At 34.1% G+C, this 25,139-nt stretch overlaps 1 protein-coding gene across 3 annotated transcripts in view; it reads right to left on the bottom strand.

The window, feature by feature from the left end:
* The window catches only part of NSUN2 (NOP2/Sun RNA methyltransferase 2), a 37,992-nt gene that overhangs the window by 10,823 nt on the left and 2,030 nt on the right, over positions 1-25,139 (bottom strand). For all 3 annotated transcript variants that reach the window (XM_001371389.4, XM_016431414.2, XM_016431415.2), the window contains exons 3-12: positions 23,717-23,821; positions 19,068-19,173; positions 16,389-16,460; positions 15,074-15,158; positions 13,098-13,290; positions 11,448-11,522; positions 9,818-9,948; positions 5,230-5,303; positions 4,099-4,229; positions 3,278-3,374 (exon numbers count right to left, since the gene is read on the bottom strand). In XM_001371389.4, coding sequence (XP_001371426.2) covers positions 3,278-3,374; positions 4,099-4,229; positions 5,230-5,303; positions 9,818-9,948; positions 11,448-11,522; positions 13,098-13,290; positions 15,074-15,158; positions 16,389-16,460; positions 19,068-19,173; positions 23,717-23,821 — 1,069 coding nt within the window. The remainder of the gene's footprint in view (positions 1-3,277; positions 3,375-4,098; positions 4,230-5,229; positions 5,304-9,817; positions 9,949-11,447; positions 11,523-13,097; positions 13,291-15,073; positions 15,159-16,388; positions 16,461-19,067; positions 19,174-23,716; positions 23,822-25,139) is intronic.

The following is a 25,139-nucleotide window of genomic DNA, read 5'->3' as shown; positions in this document are numbered from 1 at the left end:
TGCACACAAATAACATGAAGTAACAGCCTGAAAATTTGTTTGTTTTAATGAGGAAAAATGGAAATGCTCAAATGCCTATGATTTAAACAAAGCTTAAAATGTGAAATAAATACATCTTATGCTTCTGTACATATATCTAAATATCTATATAACTCAAAATACATATGATTATAGCAGGTTATACGGGGAAATGGAGTCTAACAAGTTGAAGTGGCATATATGTACATATGTATGCATGCTATGCACATTTCTATGAAATGATAAAACCAGTGTATGTAAATTCTTCAGATATTCACAGTCCCCAAAATGGGAATTGTTCAACCTTTGTGTGATGTCTCTGAGAGTATAGTGAAGCCTATGGAGCCCTTTCCTATAATTTTTTTTTTAAACTCTTACCTTCTGTCTTGGAGTCAATACTGTGGATTGGCTCCAAGGTAGAAGAGTGGTAAGGGCTAGGCAATGGAAGTCAAGTGACACAGCTGGGAAGTATCTGAGGCCAAATTTGAACCTAGGACCTCCCGTCTCTAGGCCTGGCTCTCAATCCACTGAGCTACCCAGCTGCCCCCTCTTATAATGTTTTTAAATGTATAAAATATATGGGATCGGATCACAAAGGAAACCAATTATGCTGAACACAATTATCAATAATATTTTTAAAGATACATAATTTCTAGATTAAGAACCCTACTTTGAAAAAAACTACCATCACTATTACTAAATATGTATAAGCAGCTAATGTGTATAGGTCATTTAGCCAGAATCTTTATGTAATACTTATTGTCTTACAAAGTTTTTTAATTTCCACAAAGATGAAAACAGGCAAATTCATCTAAAAAGAAAAGACTTTTTCTTGGAAATAAACCAGAATGATTACAAGAGTTATTTATTTATAAAGGTTTAATAGTGACAACAGCTTCAATTCTACTTTTGCAAAAGACCCAAAGGTTCTTTAAAAAAAAAATTCTTTAAAGTCATAATATAACCCTGCAAGATGGCTACGTGGTAATCATTATGCTGCAGTGACCCATCCTCAATAAATTCCTCCAAATATCTAGAAAATATACTACACTGAATTCTGATGGGAAATCCAGAAACAGTCACAATGAGTCCTTTGTCTAGCCTGGGTTGGCACAGGGAGATAGATGGAGGTCTGCAGATACTAGAAACAGGGTTAGCACCCAATGAGGGCTGTGCAGCAAGAGAAAAGTTCCAGACATATAGAACACCCCCAGACCTATTTCAAGTTACTGTGAAGGAGATAGATGGGTACTATCTAGCAGCTTTGTCACCTACTACCCAGTTCTGGGTCACAGATATGTATGGGGGGTAAGGGGTAAGTGGATGGCGCCATCTCTGGGCAATGTATTAAGGAGGAAATTTGGAAATCAGCACTGGGGTGGTGGCTTAGGGCAGCAGGCACACAGCAGAGTCTCACTTCTGGCATTTAGCCCAGCCTACTGTAATGGGAAAAGGATGGAGATAGGATAAGATTTAAGAGAAGTAGAAGGCTATCTTTAAGACACATACTAAGAACTCAAGGAAAAGGATTTTAGCAGGCAGAAGGCAGAGGAGGAACAGTTTGGAAGTGACATCTGCGAGAGTAGTGACTTCCTGTAGGAGGTTCAGCTCTTCCTGTCCAGAAGGGTGAAGGAAAGGGGGCTTGTCGGAGCTCATCTACTTCAACTTGACTGCGGAGAAGGAGTAAACCCCTAAATCATCTTTAGTGGTTCTCTGTTTGACTGGGAAACATTTAGAAAAGGATCTGACCACACCTGCTGTGCTTTCCAGAAGGTTTTTATCTAAAAATCCTGTCAGATCAGCTTTGAGGTTTTACCTCAGGGATCAGACCCCCTGGGGTGCACTTAGCCATTTGAGATTAATCATAACTGTTTTTGGAGACAGCTTTTGAAATACTAACCAACTACTGAGGCTCATAGATAGATAGCTTAGTCAGATTTTGGGGAACACCGAGATAGAAATAGGGAGCTGGTAAATTAGCCAGAAGACCTGAAGGCTCCCTCTTGTGAGGGATGTAGAGGATTGTAAGGGACTAGCTAGATCCCTTAGTTAGGGACCCCTTGTTCTGATCCTCAGTTTGTATCCCCTCTAATAATAAAAGAGATACTGCTTTTGTCTGCAAGGCGTTTGCAAAACTGGCCCAGTGAGAGAAAGTTATTCTGTTTCACTCTCACTAACCAAAGGTTAGAATACCTGGAGATCATAGCTGGGTATTCAGGGGAATCCCTAAGTGGAAACTACTCTACCCACTCTGGGTCTGGGTCTCCCCTTTATATCTTTTTTACTACTACCAAGGAATAAACAAGTTGGGAGTGCCAGACCAACAGGAAACCTACAATTCTACCACTCTGAAATAAGGGAACTTCCCAGCTGGCTGAGAATGGTCGAATCCAGCAGTAGCCTGTTGCTCAATCCTAAACAGTGTTATTCACAGAACTAGGGGGTAGCAATCAGCCTATGTCCAGTATCAGACCATTTTGGGAGCACGAAAAGTTCCCAAGTTCCTAACCTATTTTTTGAGCTCATGAAATAACACAACGATCAATCTCAGGAAAGCACAATCTACTCCAGAATGGGCATCCATAATATGATTGCACATAATCATGCACACTGTGAAGTTTTAGTTATCAAGAGTTTAGTGCAAAGAAGTTAAACAGAAATCTAATAGAATATACACTAAGAATGTTTTAATTCTTGAGAGGAAAAATAACAAGACTAAACATTACAGAAACATGAAAGACTAAAGGGCAACAGACTTGTTTACCATAACCCAGATTTATAACAAAAAACGTCTCTCTCATATACTTTAAAGGTAAATCTGAAAAAAAACAAATACACAAAAAAACTATTTCATAAAACAAGTAGTATATAGTTGCAAAACTCATTACTACTCTAAAAGTAATATGGAGTTAGAAAAGACCTAAAAGATTAAGTCCAGATCATTACTTGGATATATAAATTGCTAGCATGTTTGGCATTGTCAGTTTTATCCACCTTAACTTTAATAACTCTAGTGTGTATAAAGATTCACTATTCCTTTTGAGTAAGAGTATTTTTTCCCCTCACTTAGGTTGATAATGGTAGTGTAACAGTATCATCTAATACTTATAGAGCAGTTTGCAACACAAGGTTGTCTACCTTGTGGCCTAGTAACCTTCTCCTTCACACTTCCTATTCATTCTGTCTTCAACTGAAGTTCTTAGTTTCATCTAAAAATGTAGTACTAGTTAGCAGAGTTGTTCTTGAAAATAAATTTTACCTTGGGCTGACGTTTATTCCAAGGCATCGAAGATTTCTTGACTAATACTGCGACAAAGAACCCTCCGGTATTCTGGTGATGTGGTAATATTCGTAGGCTAATAAAAAAAAATAAACACTCAAGCTATTCATCTTTTAAAATTATTTCATACATAAAAAAATACCTCAGCAGTTTTTTGAGACTTGATTGTAGTCATTGCATTATTTAAAACAAAAACCCCCATGTATTAACTGAGTAGCATAGCAGAACAACTTAACATAAGCATCCAAATTAAACAGTGATCAAATTTTGTCCTTCAGAAATTTGGTAACTGCTTTGCAATCAACTGTCTTTTCTGTCAGTTCATTACAAAATAACAGTGACTTATAATCATGCAAGAACTCAGCATCTCTGCAAATAATTTTGATCCCTTTCGCCTGTATGTCCAGTCATGATTCTCATAGTTTGCTTCCTTTTCCCTACCTATCAGGAATAAGGTATAGAAGCTGAAGCTGAATACAGGTTTGAGGCATATGTACAGAGAACATATGTATCTCCAATAAGGATGGGTCTTTGTACCTTTAGAAATATTTTTACACACCTTGAATGTGGCTGGAGAATCTGATACATGTATTGTAGACAACTGGAAGATTAAAGGTTATAGAAGACACTAAGTTCCTTTAAATAACCAACACTCTGCTAAAGGATATAATCTACACAAACTTGGAGATGTATCTCAAATTTACTGTAAAGCTTACCAACAGAATTCCTTTTCACCTTAAACTTCAGAAGCTAAAATGACACAAAATAATATATACCATTACCAGTATATGTAAACTCACCAACGTTCTAAGTTCATTTTCTTTAAATTTTCTTGACCTTTTGGGGGAAACATAGTAGGGCGAATTTGAGTATGCCTGCTCTGAGGTACATCTTTCCAATCTGCAAACCATTGCCCATCTTTTGTCATTACCTGAAGGAAGAAAAAAACATCATTTGAATCTACCAATGCTGTCTGAAATTATTAAAAAGCATAGAGGGAAAAAGTTACATAAGTATCATTACTGTTAATAAGTTTGCATTTGTACTGAAAACAAAACTGTGATAAAAGGGGCCAAAGGCGCGCGCAATAATTTTCACAACCAACTCATATGAAAAATGCACATAAATATTACATGATAAAATCAGAAACCTTAAGTTTAAAAACCTTCACCTTAATCATAAGCAATGAATTGTTTCATATTGAAAAAGCTGATTACATTTTATCCCTGAGAAAATAAAAGGATGTAATTCAGGAGATGGGAATAAAACAACTCGTTTTCCATTCACAGGATGGAGTTTTTGTTGCACATGAAAAATTATTCCATTATTAACTGTTTAATTTCTGAATCTAAATACATTACTCAAGTTACTAAAACATTTCACTGAATTAAATGTAATAATATTTCAGTCATTGGTGAATCCTTCTATGAAATGACAATGATCTTAATATATTTTTATTTATTCATTTAATTAATTGATTTAGAATATTTTTCCATGGCTACATGATTCAGACTCTTTGCTTCCCCTCCTCCCTACCCCCTTCCCATAGCCAAACTGATCAAATCCTATTTTCATATTATTTGCAATAGAGCGATCACTTAAGAGTCTACATCCCTAATCACATCCCCATCAAACTATGTGATCAAGGAAATGTTTTTCTTCTGCGTTTCTACTCCCAGTTCTTTCTCTGGATGTGGATAGTGTTCTTTCTCATAAATCTCTCAGAATTGTCCTGGATTATTGCATTGCAGCTAGTAGAGAAGTCCATTACATTCGATTGTACCACAGTCTATCAGTCTCTATGTACAACATTCTCCTGGTTCTGCTCCTTTCACTCTGCATGAATTCCTGGAGATTGTTATAGTTCACATGGAACCGCTCCAGTTTATTATTCCTTTTAGCCACTTAATATATTTTAAATATTTTATTACCTTCCACTGTGTGATTCCAGGCATCCACTTTAATCCTGGCAATTCAGAAGAAACATCAGCAAGCTCCAAAGCACCTGAACAAGAAGAGAGTTAATAACTTACAATTATATGTATGTGTATTCATATACACACAAACATCAATTAAGTGTCCCATTAAAATTATTAGCAATCTCAAGTTTAGATTTTTGTTTTGTTTTGAAATTGGAGGGATGTGGGGGAAAGACACGAACCTTCAACCTTAAGTTTTCTATCTTTATTTGCAATAAGGAATATTTTCTAAGACTTTAACCAACATCAATGTAGCATATGAAATTAAGGTTTGTGTGTGTGTGTGTGTGTGTGTGAATTCATTGGTCTTCTTTATTTTTTTATTTAATTGACAAATTTAGAGTATTTTTTCAGGATTACAAAAATCATGTTCTTTCCTTTCCCTACCCTCCTCGTAACCGCCTCTCATAGCCAATGCAAAATTCCACTGGGTTTTACATGTGTCCTTGGTCAAGACCTATTGATATTTGCACTGGGGTGATTGTTTAGAGTCTACATCCCCAATCATATCCCTATTGACCCATGTGATGAAGTGGTTGTTTTTCTTCCGTGTTTCTACTCCCACAGATCTTCCTCTGAATGTGGAGAGTTCTTTCTCATAAATTCCTCTGGATTGTCCTGGATCATTGCATTGTTGCTAGTAGAAAAGTCCATTACGCTTGATTGTACCACAGTGTATAAGTCTCTGTGTATAATGTTCTCCTGGTTCTGCTCCTTTCACTCTGAATCAATTTCTAGAGGTCATTCCAGTTCACATGGAATTCCTCCAGTTGTTTCTTTGAGCACAAAAAATCAAGCCATTCCCCAATTGATAAATGGGCAAGGGACAAGAATAGACAATTTTCAGATAAAGAAAACAAAACTATCAATAAACAAATGAAAAAAATGTTCTAAATCTCTTATAATCAAAGAAATGCAAATCAAAACAACTCTGAGGTACCACCTCATACCTAGCAGATTGGCTAACATGACAGCAATGGAAAGTAATGAATGCTGGAGGGGATGTGGCAAAGTAGGGACATTAATTCATTGCTGGTGGAGCTGTGAATTGATCCAACTATTCTGGAGGGCAATTTGGAACTATGACCAAAGGGCAATAAAAGACTGCCTACCCTTTGATCCAGCCATAGCACTGCTGGGTTTGTATCCCAAAGAGATAATAAGGAAAAAGACACGTACAAGAATATTCAAGAATGAGGGAAGGGAGGCAGAAAAGAAAATTCGATGCCAAGTAATGAGCAATTTCATAAAAGGTGAATGATGATAGATTATAGCAATAAGTATCTAAATTAAGTGCTATATACGGCATGGATCTTAAATTATATAACAAAGGGCAGTTTAGAAACAAAAGCATAAGGGTTTCAGGGGGCATAATGGAAAGAAAAGAGAGACATGGGGCTATAAAGGGGTAGGGCTTAGGAAGAGAGGGAGATGCACAAAGAACTTGGGAAGGAAAAAATTTGGCCTTAGCATTTATCAGCTCTGAATCATGAGGAATAGAGATCAGAAACTGGGTATCCTCCAGATGACTCCCCATTCCCTCCCATCCCAGATCCTATGATGGCCAAGCACTGCTACAAAAGCTTAAGGGGCAGAGGGCTTAGCTTTCATAGCATGCCATTACAAATCATAGGGAAGTAGGAATGTAGGCAGGAGGCAACAAACTTTGCTTTCAGTTTGGGCCAGTAAATACCTAACAATCAGGTCTTCAGTAAACTCAAATTAAGGGTAAGATCAAGTTTTATTTGGTAGCTCCATGAAGAATACACTGAAGAGGGGTGGGGGTGGAGGGACTGTATGCCAAAAGACCAATCAAGTGGTGGGAGTCATAAAATGGAGGGGATATGGATATGAGAGATTTTTCTAAGATATAATCAAATAGGACTTGATAAATGGGACTAGAGTGAAAGGAAAGAATTTAGGGAGACACATTATTTTTTAAAATACCACAAGAGGCAGGAATGTATTAAACTAAAAGTGCCCATCCAACTTAAAAATATAAGTATTTAAAAATGCCTGAGAATCTAAATAAGTAAAAGTTGTATGCTGTAAGGATGATATTAGAAAATAAGTATTGTTTTATTAGTTTAGAGATAAGAAGTAAAGTGGCTGGCTTGAGAAAAAAATTGGAGTTTGAAGCAGAGCTGAGAAAGTATGTTAATTTCGGATGTTGACAGTTATAACCATTTTTCTATGTCAATTACTCTCTCTGGCAGTTGGCAGAGACTCTCAGGGATGGAGGAGGCAACATCTTTGCCTCTCTCTCTGTCTGAGGGAAAGTTCTGAAGGAGCTCAGTGTTTTCCTTTTCCAACTTGTGAAACACTAGTGACCATCTATTGTGATTTTTATAGATTGGTTTATATCTGAGAAGACCAAAGAAAGATCTAGTATTTGATCTGGATTTTGAGTCTTTTAAGATTCAGAGTCCTAACTTGGTTCTTGTTGAGACTCAACCAGCTAGCCTTTGCCATTTTATAATTTGAAGGCGAAGTCAGATAATAGTGGTAGTTTTTATTTAGATAGCATAAATTTGGGTTAGTTAGATCAAGGAGGATTAGTGTAGTCTGTAAAACACAGGAGAAGCAGTTCTTTGTGGAACCAGGGAGTTTATTTGGGTGGATTTAGAATCCCTTAGAATTAGAAATCCTTTATTTATCCTTATATATTTCAAAAAACATTTTATTTTTATAAGAGTCTCTTTAGCATCCTTGTGCCTCGCCCTGAAGGGAAGTTCACATTTGAGCTTCACTTCATCAATGAGAATACTTTTGATTACCTCTATCAAAAGTATCCGAACAGATTGAACCTGATTGGCGAGTTAAACAGTTTTGAAAAGTTTTGAACTTATATTGGAACAGTTTTTCCATCTAAATATTTTATTTTATAACTCACCAAATTTATTTTTACAATGCTTAAAAAAGTAAATATGTGGCAACAATGATACCCCAAGTTAAGTGACCTATAGTACAAAATAGAGCTGAAATTATTTAATGAATTTGGGAAAGTTACACAATCAAGAGAAAACTTCATATTTGATGCAAAACTGAAGGAAAGGCTCTAGATGTAATTTGGCTCTTCTCTTTCCTTAAAAGCATAAAAGTAAAACCTAAATTCTTAGCTACTGCTGATTAAAAAAAAAAATCTTGGTTACCACATAAACAAACAAGTGACCTGGAGAAGTTCAGAGTATAATTTTATTCAATCTATATAATTCATATAAATTATTGTTCAAATAATTAATCCTGAAACCATCTTTTTAAAAGAACAAATACAATCTCAATTTTTCATAACATACTTTATATAGGCAGATATGTAGTCTAGAAAAATAAAAAAAAGTATGGAATACTGAGCCTATAAGACTTAAGAAACTCAAGATCAAAGACTCTTATTGAATAATGAAAATAGATAATTTTTTAAAAAGGACAATCTGAACATAGTAGATTAGAACTATTACCTCAGCAGATAAAGCTATCAATAGCAGCTACCATTATATAGAAAATGTTTTAGAAAGATAAGCTGAGGTACCAATAAATATTTATATTATGTATATAATTTCTCTTCAGTTTGGTCTTTTGAATAGTGATGGGAAAGATTAAGATCTTTACTGAAAACTGCAGGCAGTTAATTTTTTTTCTTAACTGACCAATGGTGAGGGTAAACTAGTGTTAAGACATTTCTTTTGGTTTTTTTTAATCTGGCTTATACATGTATTATATCATGCAAAACATATTTCCATATTGTTTATTATTATAAGATAATACTCAAATAAAACTAAACTCCAAAAATAAAAACCCAAATAAACTCGTGAAAAATAGTTTGCTTTGGTCTGCATTCTGATAGTTCTGTCTCAATAGCATTCTTTGTCATAAGTCCTTCAGATTTGTCCTGGTTCACGATATTGCTAAGTCTTTCACAGTTGATCATCCCACAATATTGCTTATTTCAATCTGCATCAGTTCATGTAGGCTTTTCCAGCTCTTTCTGAAATCATCCTGTTTTTCATTCCTTATAACACAATAGTATTCCATGACTACCATATACTACAATTTGTTCAGTCATTCTCCAATTGATCAATATCCCCTAAATTTCCAATTCTTTGCCAACACAAAAAGGGCTGCTCAAAATATTTTTGTACAAGTAGGTTCTTCCCTCATCTCTCTTTTTTTTCTTTCTTTGGGATATAGACCTAGTAGTGGTATTACTGGATCAAAGTATATGCAGTTTTATAGCCCTTTGGCCATCATAATTCCAAATTGACCTCCAGAATGGATGGCTCAGTTCACAACTCCACCAACAATGCATTAGTGTCCTAATTTTGCCACATCCCCTTCAAGCATTAGAAAATTTCATACAAACCTTCCAATCAATATATATGAAATACTTGCAAAGGAATGCAATGTTATACAAATAAGTGATAAAACCAAGATTATAAAATAAAGTTCATTTCCTTTTAGTCACATTTCCAGTATTTCAAGAAATATTAAGCACATTAGGCTATTATATACATGTATGTACAAATTTTAAAAAGATTATTTTTACCTTCACTTTTCTCCAATAGTGAGGCTATAACTGCTTCATCCTCTATAGGATTTAATGAACAAGTAGAATACACCATCCTACCACCCTCAGCCAGCTGCTCAACTCCACGTGTTGCTATCCTAAGCTGTAAACTAAAAGGATTATAAACATCAGATTAAATAGAAATGAAGTCCCGGTCATTAAATCCACATTTAGAAAATTGGACTAAAAGTTCTTTAAATACTTTGATCAATTCATAAAAATTGAGCTAAGCAAACACTAGCTTAATGAAGGTAATATGAAAGTACATGTTCAGTATTTACTGTTAAACTAGCTAAAAAATCTAGCAAATGGTCAAAGCTATAAATTAAATGGAATGGATATTTAAGAATTGGAATTTTTTTTTCAAGTTTTTTTTTTTTCTCTTGGATTATTAGTCTCTTAACAGCTATGCTCATGAGAAAAGCCAACAAATCTTGTCTGGCTACAAACACTATATATTTATCTCCAGTATGGAAATGATTAAAGAATATGTGGTATCTGCTATTAGTCTATCAGGATGACAAGGAGAACTTTGCAATGCCAATGAAAAATCTATTTTCATAGTTTTTCATAAAATAATGAACAGAATTATTTTAATTAATCATTGAGATTTACTTGGTTTACATACATAATGTTGCTATTTAGCAAACTAACTGTTATAGGACTCTTCATTATAGGAGCAAATAGAACTATTAACAAGTATTTGCTAGGGGTAGATTTACAGCAAAAGAATTTACTTTGTTTCAAATCTTGCTGCAATAACAGTATTTAGGATCTTTTATTGCTTAATCTCAATACAAATATAGCAGAATAAACTAACACCCTCAAAATTGACTCCAAGAAACCTGTTGGAACACAAAAAGAAACTTTCAAGAAAAATGTAATTAGCTTGTTGTTTCTAAAATTATTAAACTAAAAGGAACATTCATACCACATATATAAAAGTAATTATTTTACTTCTAAAACTTAAAGTAATAAAAATTTCTACTGTTTTGACATATGCTTTATATATCTCAGGGAAAGGTTACTGAAACTACTAAAAAGATAGCCTTTAATATAGTATTACCATTCCTACTAGCTATTTAAGAAAAAATAAACTTTTACAGTAAATGGGGAACTTTTAGATCTAAAAATATAGGCTAAAGAAACAAAAAGAAATATTGGGAAAAAATAATTGGAGAAGCAAAAGGATAACTAATAGAATGTTATGATAAAAGGTCATTTGGATAACAAATAAACCTATAAAAATAGCCCAATACCATCTATGTTCAACATGTGGCTATTGAGTTTTAGATTTTTTTTTAACCCATACATTGAATCTTTTATGCAGATTTTCAGAACCCCTCCCCATTTGAGATAGTCACCATATATAGTAGCTCATTAAAGAATTCTTATTAAAAATATTCACATCAAATTCAGATTCTTCATAAAGCAATTTGGACTATAACCAATTTTTAGAGCCTACAAAAATAAACTGAAATAAAAATTTGGACTTTTAATGTTCTGATCAACTTAAGATAAATTATTTTTTCAAGTCTTTATTTTATCAAATAGGTTTACTTCAAAGAAAGTCTTTCTGAAGTTATGTATAATTTAATGCATATTTTACCCATGTAGTTGCAAGCTATTTAGTGTTGTCCACTTTTTCCATACATCAATATTTTTCCTCATTGTACCATCTCCACTGAAAAGAAAAATGTTTGTATTAAAAATACTTTATCGTCTCAAGTAATTACAAATATATACATTTTCTGACTAAATTGTTGACTGAGTTTTTTCCTTAAATGGCAATTTGAAAAGAATCTTGCACAAACTAGGAATTCACTATCTTTTAAAAATTCTGGAACAGAATGTTCTATCTACACTGTAACCTTATTTTTAATTTTAATAATTAGAAAAATTATTCAATGATTCAAGGAAAGGATTCAAGTAAAAACAGTTTTGAATGTATCGTTAACTCAACAATTAATGTTAATTAAAAAACCATAAATTCTAATTGTAAGTTTTAATTCATTTCTCTGGAAATAATTGTGACTGCTTAAAACCACCTATGATAGGTTGCTTATGTTTTAAGACAAGTTGAAAAGTACCTATCTTGAAAATAAACATAAGACTGTCAAGTTAGCTCTATCTAACAAGAAAGACAATTGGTAAACCTGACTGGTTAATAGAGTAAGGACAAGAAACCAGTTTTCTTTTAGGATCAAAGGCTCACAAATAAATTAAGTAAATAAAAGAACTACATAAATAAAGAGCTATCAATTGGTCTTACTCTAAAAGAAGAAAAATAGAAAGATTAATATCATGTTTAAAAATAGGAATGAAGTAAAATTTTTTTAATAAAAATATACTACAATTTTCTAATACAGCTAAAGTAAATTGGGAAAGAAACAGACAGGCAGAGAAAGAAGACATAAAGCACACAGAAAAAGAACTCCTTAAATGTCTCAAAGCACCATGATTTTTATATAATAACACATTTTTATAAAGCCTCCCTCTAATTGGCTTGGCCCCCTCTCTTTAAAAACAATACCACAGACTACAAATTCCTTGAAGGCAAAAGCTATTCTTTTTCTTGGGTTTCTTCAGTGCTTACACAGGACACTTACCAAGACTATGTGGTGTTAACAATCATTGGCACACCAAGATACACACAAGAGATGAATGATCCCCCCCCCCCCCCGACAAATTGACATATAGAAATGAAATAAAGACAGGAGACCAGGCTGCATCCGAAGAGATAAACATACAAAAGAACTGAGAAACATCAAGAACATATAGGTTCATGAAGGAGTGTCATCATCTTGTGGTTTTTTCAAGTATTACTCCTAAAGAATTTTAAAGCCATGTTTCTTTTTTTCTGCCAATCACTGGTATAAGTTATCATACCACAAATTAATATTAATCAGATAAAACTACAAGAGCTTTATGTGGTCTGGGGTCTGAGGTGCCTCGGCCTCATTCATCTTCTACAAGAGATAATAATCATACTTAATTTAATTAACCCAAAACTAGTTATTGTTTCAATTAATTTGAAACACTATTCTCTCTGTTAAAAAGAGAACATGGTTCAAAAGGAAAAGTCTGTGATCAAATGACGCCTCAACTTAAAATAATATGCTTTAAAAAAAATCACTTACATAAAAGAATTTCACTACGTTAAAAAAAACTCATCTATAAGATTAATGATATTAGCAAAAGTTTGATGTACTATAAATAACACTATTATTATTAGAGGGAAAAAATGGCAAAAAAATACCTGCAGGGCACGTCACATAAAATTCTATCATAGAAGAGAACCTCTTTCTTTCCATTCATGTCTATTTGAAGTCTAGGTATGCTGGAAGCATCATGGTTTACAACCATGATACAAGGACTGCTTAACCTTTTTGCTTGATGAACCAGCAAATAGCAGCGTTTGTTGTCAACATCATTAGCGATAACAAATCCCTCTGGGAATATAAAATTGTAATGTCAGATAAAACAAATTAATTTTACATAGTTAACAGTAGGGAAAGTTAATAAAATAAGCAATGCCCAGATGTCTTCAGGGGGGAAAAAAAAGCTTAAGCTTAAATTTACAACTCCATAAAATCACTGATGGTAAAAAGGGAGAGCTACAGATACTTTTTACACATATGCAAGTTCAAAAGAGGCATTCACTTTTTTATGGTCAATGAATGACTCAAACAATCTTTACAAGCTGGAAAGATGACAAGCATCATCATCAAGCTCATTTGGAACACCAACTTCAGATCCATACTTCCTCCTTTCACCTCAAGTAAAAAAGCAAGTATAGCCCTACAGTCTTCAATTATCTTCCCTGCTGTTTTAAAACATTCTAAAAATAATTATTGAATGATAAGATTAGTTGATGGCAAGAAGACAAATGAATATTCCTGGTATAACTTGTATATCAAAAGCTTTTTACTACAAAATGGCAGAAAATAACTAAAAGCAGAAGAAACTCCTGTCCATAAAAGTACTAAAATACAAAAGCATATTCATCCATGACTTAACAAGCATGCCCAATAAAACAAGACTGGAACAAAGCTTTGCTCATACAAAGCTATTATTGAGGTCAAGACTGAAAAAACATAAGGCAAGTTGCTCCAATGTTTCAGGATTGGACAGTGTAGAGCTTTATTTCTAATAATCCTAGCTCCTCTCTCTCAATAAGAATATCTGTTGATAACATTAAAAACTTGATCTGTTATAAAATTACTATCTAAAACATACCAAGTGTATTTGGGGAAGGGAAGGACAAAGATGGAGTGAAGTGTGAAGTGGCTATCTGGTTCACTGTATCTAGATTAAGCATTATAATTAACTGCTGATCTCACTGTTTAAGACATTGTTTTCTATAGATTTATAAGTAAAGAAGCGATCTTGTCAAGGTCAAACTCTTACAGACTTGAAGGATATAAACAGAAGTTGAATTTAAACTACCTTTTTGCTCTTGAGTTGATATAACCAAACTAATTTTAGAACCTATTTATTTATTTCTTTTTTAGGCCCTAATCTTCTATCTTAGAATAAGTACTGTGTATTGGTTCTAAGGCAGAAGAGAGGTAAGGGCTAGGCAATGGGGGTTAAGTGGCTTGCCCAGGGTCACACAGCTAGAAGTGTCTGAGGCCAGATTTTAACCCAGGACCTTCTGTCTCTAGACCTGGCAATGAATCCACTGAGCCATTCAGCTGGACCCTTTTAGAACCAATTTCGTTCACTAACCAGTTTAAATTTTTCATTCTTAAATCCTGTTTCGGGATATATGATTTAATCAGTAAATCAGAAGCTGGTAATGAGAAAAAACCCTGCTACATCATTACCTTATAACATAATCTAAATGTCCTGATTCATATCCTGCTTACTCATTACAAAATTTCATTGTTAAGAAGAATCACGATGTCAAAGAAAAAAGATAAAAGTGTCATCGTAACTTGTCAAAGTAATACAAGATTTACTTATTTAAAGATCACTTTAAAAATTCCTATGAGTAGGATTTATATATTAATAACAACCTCCAAACTAGATACTGCTACATTAAGAATGAGATCTATATTTGACAAGTTTGGTGTGAAAATAACTAACTGCTTTAATTTTGAAAAATACTGCAAATTAACAAAGCACCTAATTTTAAAGATGTCACACTTTCAGAGTGTTTTGGCCTTTCCCTCATCCCCCCACCAAAAACAAACCATTTCCCCCCACCTAAATAATAATAGCATCACATACCTGGAAAGGAAACATTCATATCAGCATGAAGCATTTCAATTAACTGGGCAGTCTTTGATCCAGGTGCTGCACACATATCTAAAATCTATGTATGAAAGCAGGGGGAAAGTATTTGATGTTTTTGTTTTGAAAATAACATTCTCCAAGGAAGATTTATTAAAAGCACACTAAAATAGATCACCTCTCCTATTTACCTTACAGGTCTATTTTAGGCATCAACTGAGAAAATGCTCCATGCAAGATATGTATCTAAAAAATGTTTATTAACTGTATTGAACATATCATGGGAGAGCCAAATGCTAGAGCTGGCCACACAGAAATAAAATTCTAAATATGTAACTGAATTAGCTATGGGAAGCAGAGCAAAGGAAGAATAAGAGGAGAGGGAGTTTAAGAACAAATATGAGGAATGGAATGTGCTTAAAATTAATCAAGATAAAAACTATATGCCAAATATGCTTTCAATAGCACTTGCAAAATTATTTGTACATAAGATGGCTAAATTCAAATGTAAAAGTTCATAGGAAAGCTGTATGGTATAGGGAAAAGAGAGGTGAACTTGAGACATGGGGGCTTTGGTTTGAATTCCAGCTCTGCAATATACTCAATGCCATTGAGGTTACGCAAATCACTTAAGCACTCTAATTCTCATTTTCCTTATCTGCAAAAAGAACAGGCTGGATCAGTAGCAAGGATTTGTAGCATTGAAGATTTGGAAAGGGCAAAAGTGCAGAGCTCCAAATCACTGAGCTACCTGAAGACTAGCCCTCCAAGTCCCCCTTTTCAGATCTAAATGTATCATCTCATGGTTGTAAGATAATATTAATAAAAATATAAAGGACAAAGGAAATAAAGACAATATGGAACAGTAAAATGTGAGCTGAAAAATTAGTTTTTAAAGCACTTAAAATTTGTTAATTTGGATAATGGACAAATAAGTTCAATTAGTATGGCAGCAGTGGACAGAGCACCTGGCCAGGAATTAGGTAGACCCAAGTTCAAATCTAGCCTCAAGACACTTGCAAGCCATGTGGCACTGGGCAAATCTATTTCTCAGTTTCCTAATCTGTTAAGTGGGAATAATAGCACCTACTTCCCAGTGTTATGGTGAGAATCAAATGAGGTAGCAATTATAAAGAGTTAAGCACAATGCCTGACACATATTAAGCCCTACAAAAATGTCAGCTATTATTATTACATGTAAAGGACAGCACTTACTAATTTTTTAAGCAGCTTTGGCAAAAGCTTATGTTTCCAAGTAATCCTAAATCCTTTGTTTTAAAGAAAATTTTAAGACTTTTAAAATATAGAATACCTTATGATGAGGCTGAACATTAAGCAACAGGGGTGGAATCATACTGACAGCTTCCTGACGACTAATATTTCCCTGAAGAAAAAAATGTTAGTTACTACATGTTTATAAAACAGCAAAAACACACAAGCACAAAAATAGCTATTTCAAAATTAAAAAGTAAACAGATCGTCTATTTTAATGCAATGTGAACACAAAACCAAGCATGTGACCATAATGTGTTATATGACAATAACCAAAACAGATCTCAAAAAATTTTCAAGTCACTTTTGATAGTTTTGCCATGTAAGTGTATAAAGGATTCCTTGATAACTATTACTTGGTCCATCTTCCCCTATTAAAATAACATCAACCCCCCCCCCCACCACCCCCAGTCTAAAATCTCTAGATTAATGAATTTTAGATTTGGAAAGAACCATAACTAATCCAGTTCAATTTCCCTTCTAATGTGAAAATTCACTCACGATACATCCAAGAGTCATTGAGCCTAAACTTAATAGTTTTCAATCACACAAGTTAACAAAGCAGGCCATTCCATTGCTGGAAAGTTCTATTTGGGGAGTTTTTTTTCTTATACAGAAACAAAATCTATATCATTGTTAATTTCTATCTTCTGCTCTTTGGTTCTCTGGAGTACCACACAAAAAATGGTTTTTGGCTCTTAAAAATGGCAACTTATCAATTATCTGTACTCTCTTTTCCACATTCATCAGAAGTTAATTCTATGACCCTTTCCATACCATGTAAAATAAAAGTAAAACAAATTTCTGTATTGCTCATGCTATATGTCTCATTTTGCATTTCTATCAGGATGTAGTGGGCTGCATGCTTACCTTTTGTACTCTAAAATCCTAACTGAGTAAGTCTTTCAAAATTGTGTTACAATGTTATTACATAAATCGTTCTCTTTTTGCTCACTTAATTTTGCAGCAGTCTGTACATGTCTTCTAGGTTTTCTGAAATCATTTTACAGTCCAATAGTATTATATTACACTCCTATACTATAATTTGCTTACTCATTCCTCAATTGATGGCCATCTCTTTGGTTTCCGGTTCTTTTGCAATATAAAGAGATTCTAATTATTTTTGTACATATGACTCTTTCCCCTCTTTCGTATATGTCTTTGGGATACAGACATAGTAGTGACACCTCTAGGTTAAAATGGATATACACAGTCTATAGTGAGTTTTTGGTCATAGTTCTAAATTAGATTTTGGGGATCTAATCACTTCACTTGGTGAGGAGCCCAAATATCTAACCATAGGCTCATAAATTTCATCTTAAGGAAAATAGTAAAGTCAGAAATAAACTGAGTATCTTAAAAATTCCTTTGATTTTTGATCATGGGCTGAAATAGAATACTCCTTTAGTTTCTGTTCAATTAATTATTTAGCTAAACTGTTTTCTTTTAACCTGGGCTTTAATTCAATTGATATGAGTGATAAATTTAGAAATAAAGCATTACTCATTTTCACACATTGTAAAAGATAGTATTTCAAATATAGATAAAACTAATTTATGTAGGCTCTTTCTTTAAACAGTATATTAAAAATCTGTCAAATGAGTTGGAAGAAACTTTCAGAAGTCATTTAAATTCAACAAAAAATCCTAAGATCCCAGCTATAACATCTCACCCCAGACATTATCCAGCTTCTATCCGAAGATCCCCTCTTAGATTGAAGGGGTCTGAGACTACTGGATCCCACAAAATGAAAGCTAGATGCTATTCCGTTTTCATTTCTTTCCTAGCCTAGATTGAAATGTCATGTACTTAGCAACCTTTAATGTAATATACCAATGGCATTTACAACTCATCTCTAGCCTTGTCTTCCCCTTTCCATTCAGAATCTCTTATGCAAGGTCTGGGAGAACAGTCAGAAGATCAGAGATTGCACTTGATGCAGTCAACCAAAAGGCTGTTCTAGGGTTAATGTCCAGGGACTCTTCTGTAGTTTCACGGTCTCTTTTTCATTCCTACTTCACTCCTCATTCTTCAACTATCTGAGGAGTAAAAATAGCTTAAAGAGTTGTGACTCTTCTCTGATCAACAACAAAGCTATGAGAATGAGGGACTGGAAGAGAGAATCCCTACCCTCTCCTTTTCTACCAGGAAAGGAGAAAACTCTTCTTTTTGTCACATAGTATAATGCTTGGTGTTTCTTTCCTCTACTTTCTCTACCAGTAGCTCCTAGAGGTAGGAGAGTGAGGAAGAATGGGCAAAGGTGATAGGTTACAGTAACTTGTTAAAGAATAAAACATATAAATACAGATATGGAAATCTCTTTTCTCTGTCCTCCTTTCCCCTGAACATATCGACACAATACTCTTGTGGCCTAGGAGGAAATTTATTACTGACAGAAATTTTAAAATGTGTGGAATTCATAAAATATTATTAACTAGCAATGTCATCTTGGCATAGTCATTTTACTTCTCTAGATTTCAATGCCCTCATGATTCAGAAAAATATTATCTTCTTGTAGTCAGGAGCAGCTTGATTTTTGCCTTTGTAGCACCTTGGTACCACGAATTTTGCACTTAGAAACAATAAACATTGGATGAATTATACTATAAAATGGATTGGAGGAAGGGCTATGGATGGCTTTAAATTTCTAATATCCTTTTCAGGTTTAATATTATACCAGAATGTATGTTTGAAAAAAACAAACCAAAACAAAACTTACAGATTCAGTTTCGCTAACCAAAAACTGGTGAAATTTTTCCAGTTGTGGAGACTTTCTCAAGATTTTTCTGCTTAGATTTGTGTGCCATGCAAGTTCTTCTGGATACCTAAAAAAAAAAAAGTTGGAAGTATTTGGTAATCTCATTTCAAGTGATTAAAAAAGAAAGCTAAGTACTAAATCATCAGCTTATCTTTTCTAAAGACAGTTACATAATCTTAAGGTTTGAAGATAGCTAGAAAATATCTAAAACACATCTGAAATAGAAAGAATGCTATAAAATATAATACTCTAATAAATGCCTTTCAATGAAGCTGTGAATAGAATCATTTACATTTGGTACACTTATTTCTGAATCACATTGGCCCTCTGTAGAATAGAAAATACCATATAATTCATTTTAAGTATTTTAAAAGGGGTCTTCTTAAATCTGTGAAGCTAGACTGAATACAGCCTGCAAGACTCAAAAGATGTTATTTTATTAATGCAGGTACTCTCTTTACCAAGGAAGATCATAATCATTCCACACCTTAATGAATTGTAGCCAATAAGTGGTAATGAGTCCCTCCAAACTAAAGCTAAGAATCTCTATAGGGAAGTTATCTCAATCCATTTTACCTGTACAGTGAAAAGATCCTAATAGAAATCACAGGCATCACAAAGGGCTTTAAAAGACTGTCTGCCCTTTGATCCAGCCATAGCACTGCTGGGTTTATATCCCAAAGAGATAATAAGGAAAAAGACTTCTACAAAAATATTTGTAGCTATACTCTTTGTTGTGGCAAAAAATTGGAAAATGAGGGAATGCCCTTCGATTGTGAAATAGCTGAACAATCTTATTGTACTAAAAGGAATAATGAACTGAAGGAATTCTATGTGAACTGTAACAACCTCCAGGAATTGATGCAGAGTGAAAGGAACAGAACCAGGAGAACATTATGCACAGAGACTGATAAACTGTGGCACAATTGAATGTAATGGACTTCTCTACTAGCAGCAATGCAACGATGCAGGGCAACTCTGAGGGACTTAAGAGAAAGATGCTATCCACATCCAGAGAAAGAACTGTGGGAGTAGAAACGCAGAAGAAAAACAACTGCTTTGATCACATGGTTAGATGGAGATATGATTGGGGATGTAGACTCTAAATGATCACCCTAATGCAAATATTAATAATATGGAAATAAGTCTTGATCAATGACAAATGTAAAACCCAGTGGAACTGCTCATTAGCCATGGGAGGGGGCTTGTAGGAGGGAAAGGAAAGAATATGAATCATATAACCATGGAAAAATACTCTAAATTAATTAAACTTAATTAAAAAAAAGAAATCACAGGCATCAGATACAATCAAATACATATAGAAACATAAGGTTGAGTTAAGTGCATTCTGCCCTCTTAATATATGAATTTTCAATATGTATGACATTTTTAGGCAGTGAACTGATTTTAAATATGAAGCAATTTAGATATAAACAATTGGTATGTTTAGACTGCTGGAAAGTCATTGATAGATATAGACAGACAGATACACACACACCCACACACACACCAGGGGAAAATCCCAGTCAGGAAATATGAGAAGCAAATTGTCCGTAATAATTTAATTATTCAGTATTGACTGGAAGTTACTTTTACGATAAAATGGGCTTCTCTCTAAACACTATCTCAGCATCCCTGGATGTGGCTCAATCTGCAACAGTGAATAATAAGAGATACCATAGAGTCTCTCTCTCTCTCTGTCTCTGACTCTTTCTCTCACATTACCAAATTCATTAACTTTTTCTCTGATTTCATTCTTCTCTATGATTCTGGGTATCTAACATCATCAATCACAACCTCCCCTGCTAATCTCCATTAATGTTCTTGACTCCTCAGATCATGCTCTAGTTTTCAAAGGCTCCTCTTTATTCCTTCAAAGTTCTTTGATCATTTCTTTCATCATCTTCAATCATTTCCTACTCTATAGCATAATAATTAAAAAATTGATTTGCCCATAGAATACTTGAACTTGAAAGACATATCCCTTAGATTTTGGACCAAGTATTAACTCAGGATTACAGAATTACTTTCAAGATAAATGTACATACAGGAAGAGTGTAGGGGAATTTTAGACAATAAATTATATGCCATACACTATTCACCAGTATTGTGTTCCAACTAGTTTAGTGAGCCTTTTGATGTCTCATACTTCTTTTGTTTATTTGTATAAATGCACACAGTACTTAGCAAGATGATTAAAACATGGCAGGTACTCAAAAAAAGCCTGACTGATGAATTTCAAACTTCATCTTCTCAAAAAAATCTAACTAATGAGTCAAATAAGTTTATTTCTAATTTCAGTTCTTCCTTAATTTGATTAAGATGACATAGAATACTGAAGTGCTGTAAATCTTGAAATCTCTCAGACTTGTGAATGTTAAAAATTTCCCCATCGGGGAATTCTTAATTGGAACAAATTCCCTACTGACAAACATTCCCCATTTTGATGTGAGAACTCGCCAGGATCAGAAATGGGAGGACCTCTACTCCAACTGTACTTAAGACTGCTTTAGGGGAGAAAACTCCTTGCTATGGGAGGACCCCTACTCTACCCATACTTAAAGACTGCTTTAGGAGAGAAAACTCCTTGCTAAACAATGAAAGTACTTGGACCCATGCTTATAATAAAGCAAGGAGTTCTTTGAGCCAGGCCTGTTTTTAGAATTGATACAATGGGATGCTAGGTACCTAAAAGGGTCGGGCAAGTTTTCTCTTGATGAGATTAGTTGACTCAGCTGTGTTTTCTCTCCTTCAGACTTACTGAGGAGATTTGTCGACTTAGCAGGAATTTAGATGGGCAGTCCTTTGGAAAGAGTCTACAGTGATTGGTAGATGTAGGGACTTAGGGGAGGTGACATGGGAGAAAAACCCCTATATAAGAAAAAGCAGAATCTCTTGAAGATATATCCTTTTGGAGAAATCCTTTTGGAGGATCTCTGATGAGGATCGCTTGGGAAGAATCTCTTGAGAGAGGCTCTGGAGAAGGGAAGCTCTTGGAGGACAATCTCTAAGGAGGTCCCGCTGGAGCTCCTCTAAGGGGACTCTGTCCCTCTGGAGGTTCTGGAGAGAGGCCCTTTTGAACAGTCTCTGGCTGGAAGGCTCTCTGGTGAAGTCAGCTGAGATAGAGCTGGCCTGGTGTCACTAGAATCCTTGCTTAGGCAGACCTTGTGGTGAGTGTTAAAAGACTGACTGACTGATCTCTCTCTCTTAAGACTCAGGTCTAGGCCATGTTGGCTTAAGGCCCTTCATACTTATTTCCTTTTTTCTCTCTTTCTCTCTTTTCTTTAAGTCCACATTTGTATTAATTAAAATCTCTATAAAACCCAGTTGACTTGGGTATTTGAATAATTGGGAATATTTCCCTGGCAACCACCTTATATTTGATTTAAAACCAAGACATTGTAGTGAAACATATTTTCTGCGGCCAAATTTACTCACCCTCTCTTATATCTATCACAATTTATATCTTCCACCATTTTAACTCACTACAGTTTAAGACATCAACCATTTTAAATCTAACAGTGCTCAATTAAAGAAAAAAAGAGGAAAAGTAGGCCCAAATATTTACCAAAAAATATATTTTTTAATCCATTAACATATAAGAGCAATCTGATGAAAATGAACTAATAACAATAAATAATAATGGCTGGCTGGCATTTATATAGCAACAACTATGTCCCAGACACTATGTCAAGCACTTTGTTTTACAAATATTGTCCCATTTTATCCTCAACAGGTAGGTGCTACTATAATAATCCCCATTTTGCAGTTGGGGAAATTGAGGAAAACAGTTATATGATTTGCCCAAAGTCATACAGTTTTTAAGTATCTGAAATCACACTTGAACTCAGGCTTTCCTGACTCATAAGCCACCTAGATGACAAGGAAAAATCATGATTATATACCATGACATAGCTGAAAACTAAGAATTTTGGAGAGGAAAAGAAAGTTATTTATTTTACAATTTACATTTTTAATAATTGTTATAAGCATCTTTACAAACGACCAAAAATAACTCAGACACTTCAAAACTGAACAACAAATAAAAGGCAGCACTGCATAATAAAAAGAGCAATGGATATGGAATCAGAAATCCTGAGTTCAAATCTAGGTTCTTCTATCTATTCAATGTCACAAAAATAGCATCATTTAATCTTATAATTTTAGTTTCCTAATCTAAAAAATATAAAGGAGTTAGACAAGATTATCTCCTTTTCTCTTCTAGATTAAGATCTATGGATGTACTACTTTGTTTTTACTTGATAGTCTAGTCAAAATGTGAATTACTTCAATTTCAAAGGACTGCTTGTTTAATTTAAGTTAATCAAATCATTTCCATGCAATGCACTGAGGAGAAACATGTCATGGTCCCTTCCCCAAAAGTATGTATAACAAATTTGTCAAATTTATCTTAATCTAAGGGAAGTAAATTTGTACAAGTCAAAATCTAGCCATAGAAGGCAATATATGACAGATGGCAAAGAAATGGCACAAACTTCTCGAGATGAAAAACCTCAATCCAGGATGGAGTTATCATAGGAAAGCATACTAACAGTAGCAATTATTTAGATATGAGAGTAGTCAGAAACAAGAAACATGCTTTTACCTACCAGCTTAAAGGCTGTGGTACTTCAACTTTCTGTCCATCTACCACCAGATCCTCTAATTCCTTGAAATATTTGTTCTTCAAGCAATGTAGAATTTCCTTTGCATGGCTGTTGAGAAGGGATGATAGTTTAATTGATGTCAGTTTTATTTAAAAGAAAACTTAAAACATTATTTTCCCCCCTTAAGAAATACTGCCAAACACCTTTATTTAAAATTTGAAGCTAACTTTTTTTTAAGCTTGAAAATAAGGCATCTATCATTATTTCTATCACTACTCTTAACTGAAAATAAAAACAAAACAAAAAAAACTAAACTAAATATTTCTCATTTTCTTTCTTCCTTCAAGATGACAGGCTTAAAATAAACTTCATTAATATAACTATTCCTACCAAATCACTTCAATGATCTGAACCTGTAGACCTAAAAGCAGAAGGCAAAGGACAGTAAAGAAAAACTTCCATCAAGCTGTATTTATTCTGCAATCCCTTCTTTTCTCCAAAGGTCAAAGAATTAAATGATCCATCCAAACCAAGTGTTTGGTGGTGAACCAAACATTTTTAAAATTCCCTTTTCAGTATAGTTAGGATCATTTTCTCATTAATGATGTTTTTTTTCTGGAGGTACTAATGTTTTTAATTCTGTTATCAACTGACATATGCTATGGTAGTCTGAAATTAACACACTAACTATCCAGATCATATTTCCTACTCTTGATGAGATTGTTGGATTACCTTCAGTATGTTGGCACAATTAGGAGTACAAGAAAAAAATAGAAAATACAATAGATTTACCATTATATATGTAACCTGAATTTTCCTCATCAATGGTAGTGGAATTACAGTATTAGGACTCTAAAACATTTCAGAATCCAATGTGATGAGATACAAAAAATGAAAGTTAAGAAAATGGACTTGGGAAGAATTAGACCAAACCAAATACAGAGCACAAATCCAAAGCACTGTGGGGTTAATTTACAAACTTTCTTAGGGAAGGGGAGATGCATTACTACTCCCAGAAAAGAGGTTGTCAAGAGGGCAACAAAAATTACCAACCCATATGCCATATCCTTATACTTAAAGACATCATCTATATGGGAATGAGCTACAAATATTAAGTATTACTATAAAATATTAAGTGTATCAGAATTGTACAAGTGAAAGAGTACTGATTCTGGAGTCAGTAGACCTAGAGTCCAATTTGACTGTAGATGCTTACTGTACCTGTATGACCATGGGCAAATTTATCTCCCCAGATCTATTTTCTTAACTATAAAATGAAGAGGTTGGACTAACTAGTCTGAGGTTCTGTTCAGCTCTTGACTACACCCTAAATAAGAATGGAATAAACAAGCTTTCATTTAAATAAGTTTCTCCAGTAGATCACAACTTCATATTGGTTGTAAGAAAATGCTATTGGGTTCATTAT

Source organism: Monodelphis domestica, chromosome 3 (assembly GCF_027887165.1).
Source record: "Monodelphis domestica isolate mMonDom1 chromosome 3, mMonDom1.pri, whole genome shotgun sequence".
Taxonomy (NCBI): Eukaryota; Metazoa; Chordata; class Mammalia; order Didelphimorphia; family Didelphidae; genus Monodelphis; species Monodelphis domestica.
Note: the sequence above shows the minus strand (reverse complement) of the source record. Positions and strands in the feature narration are given on the sequence as shown.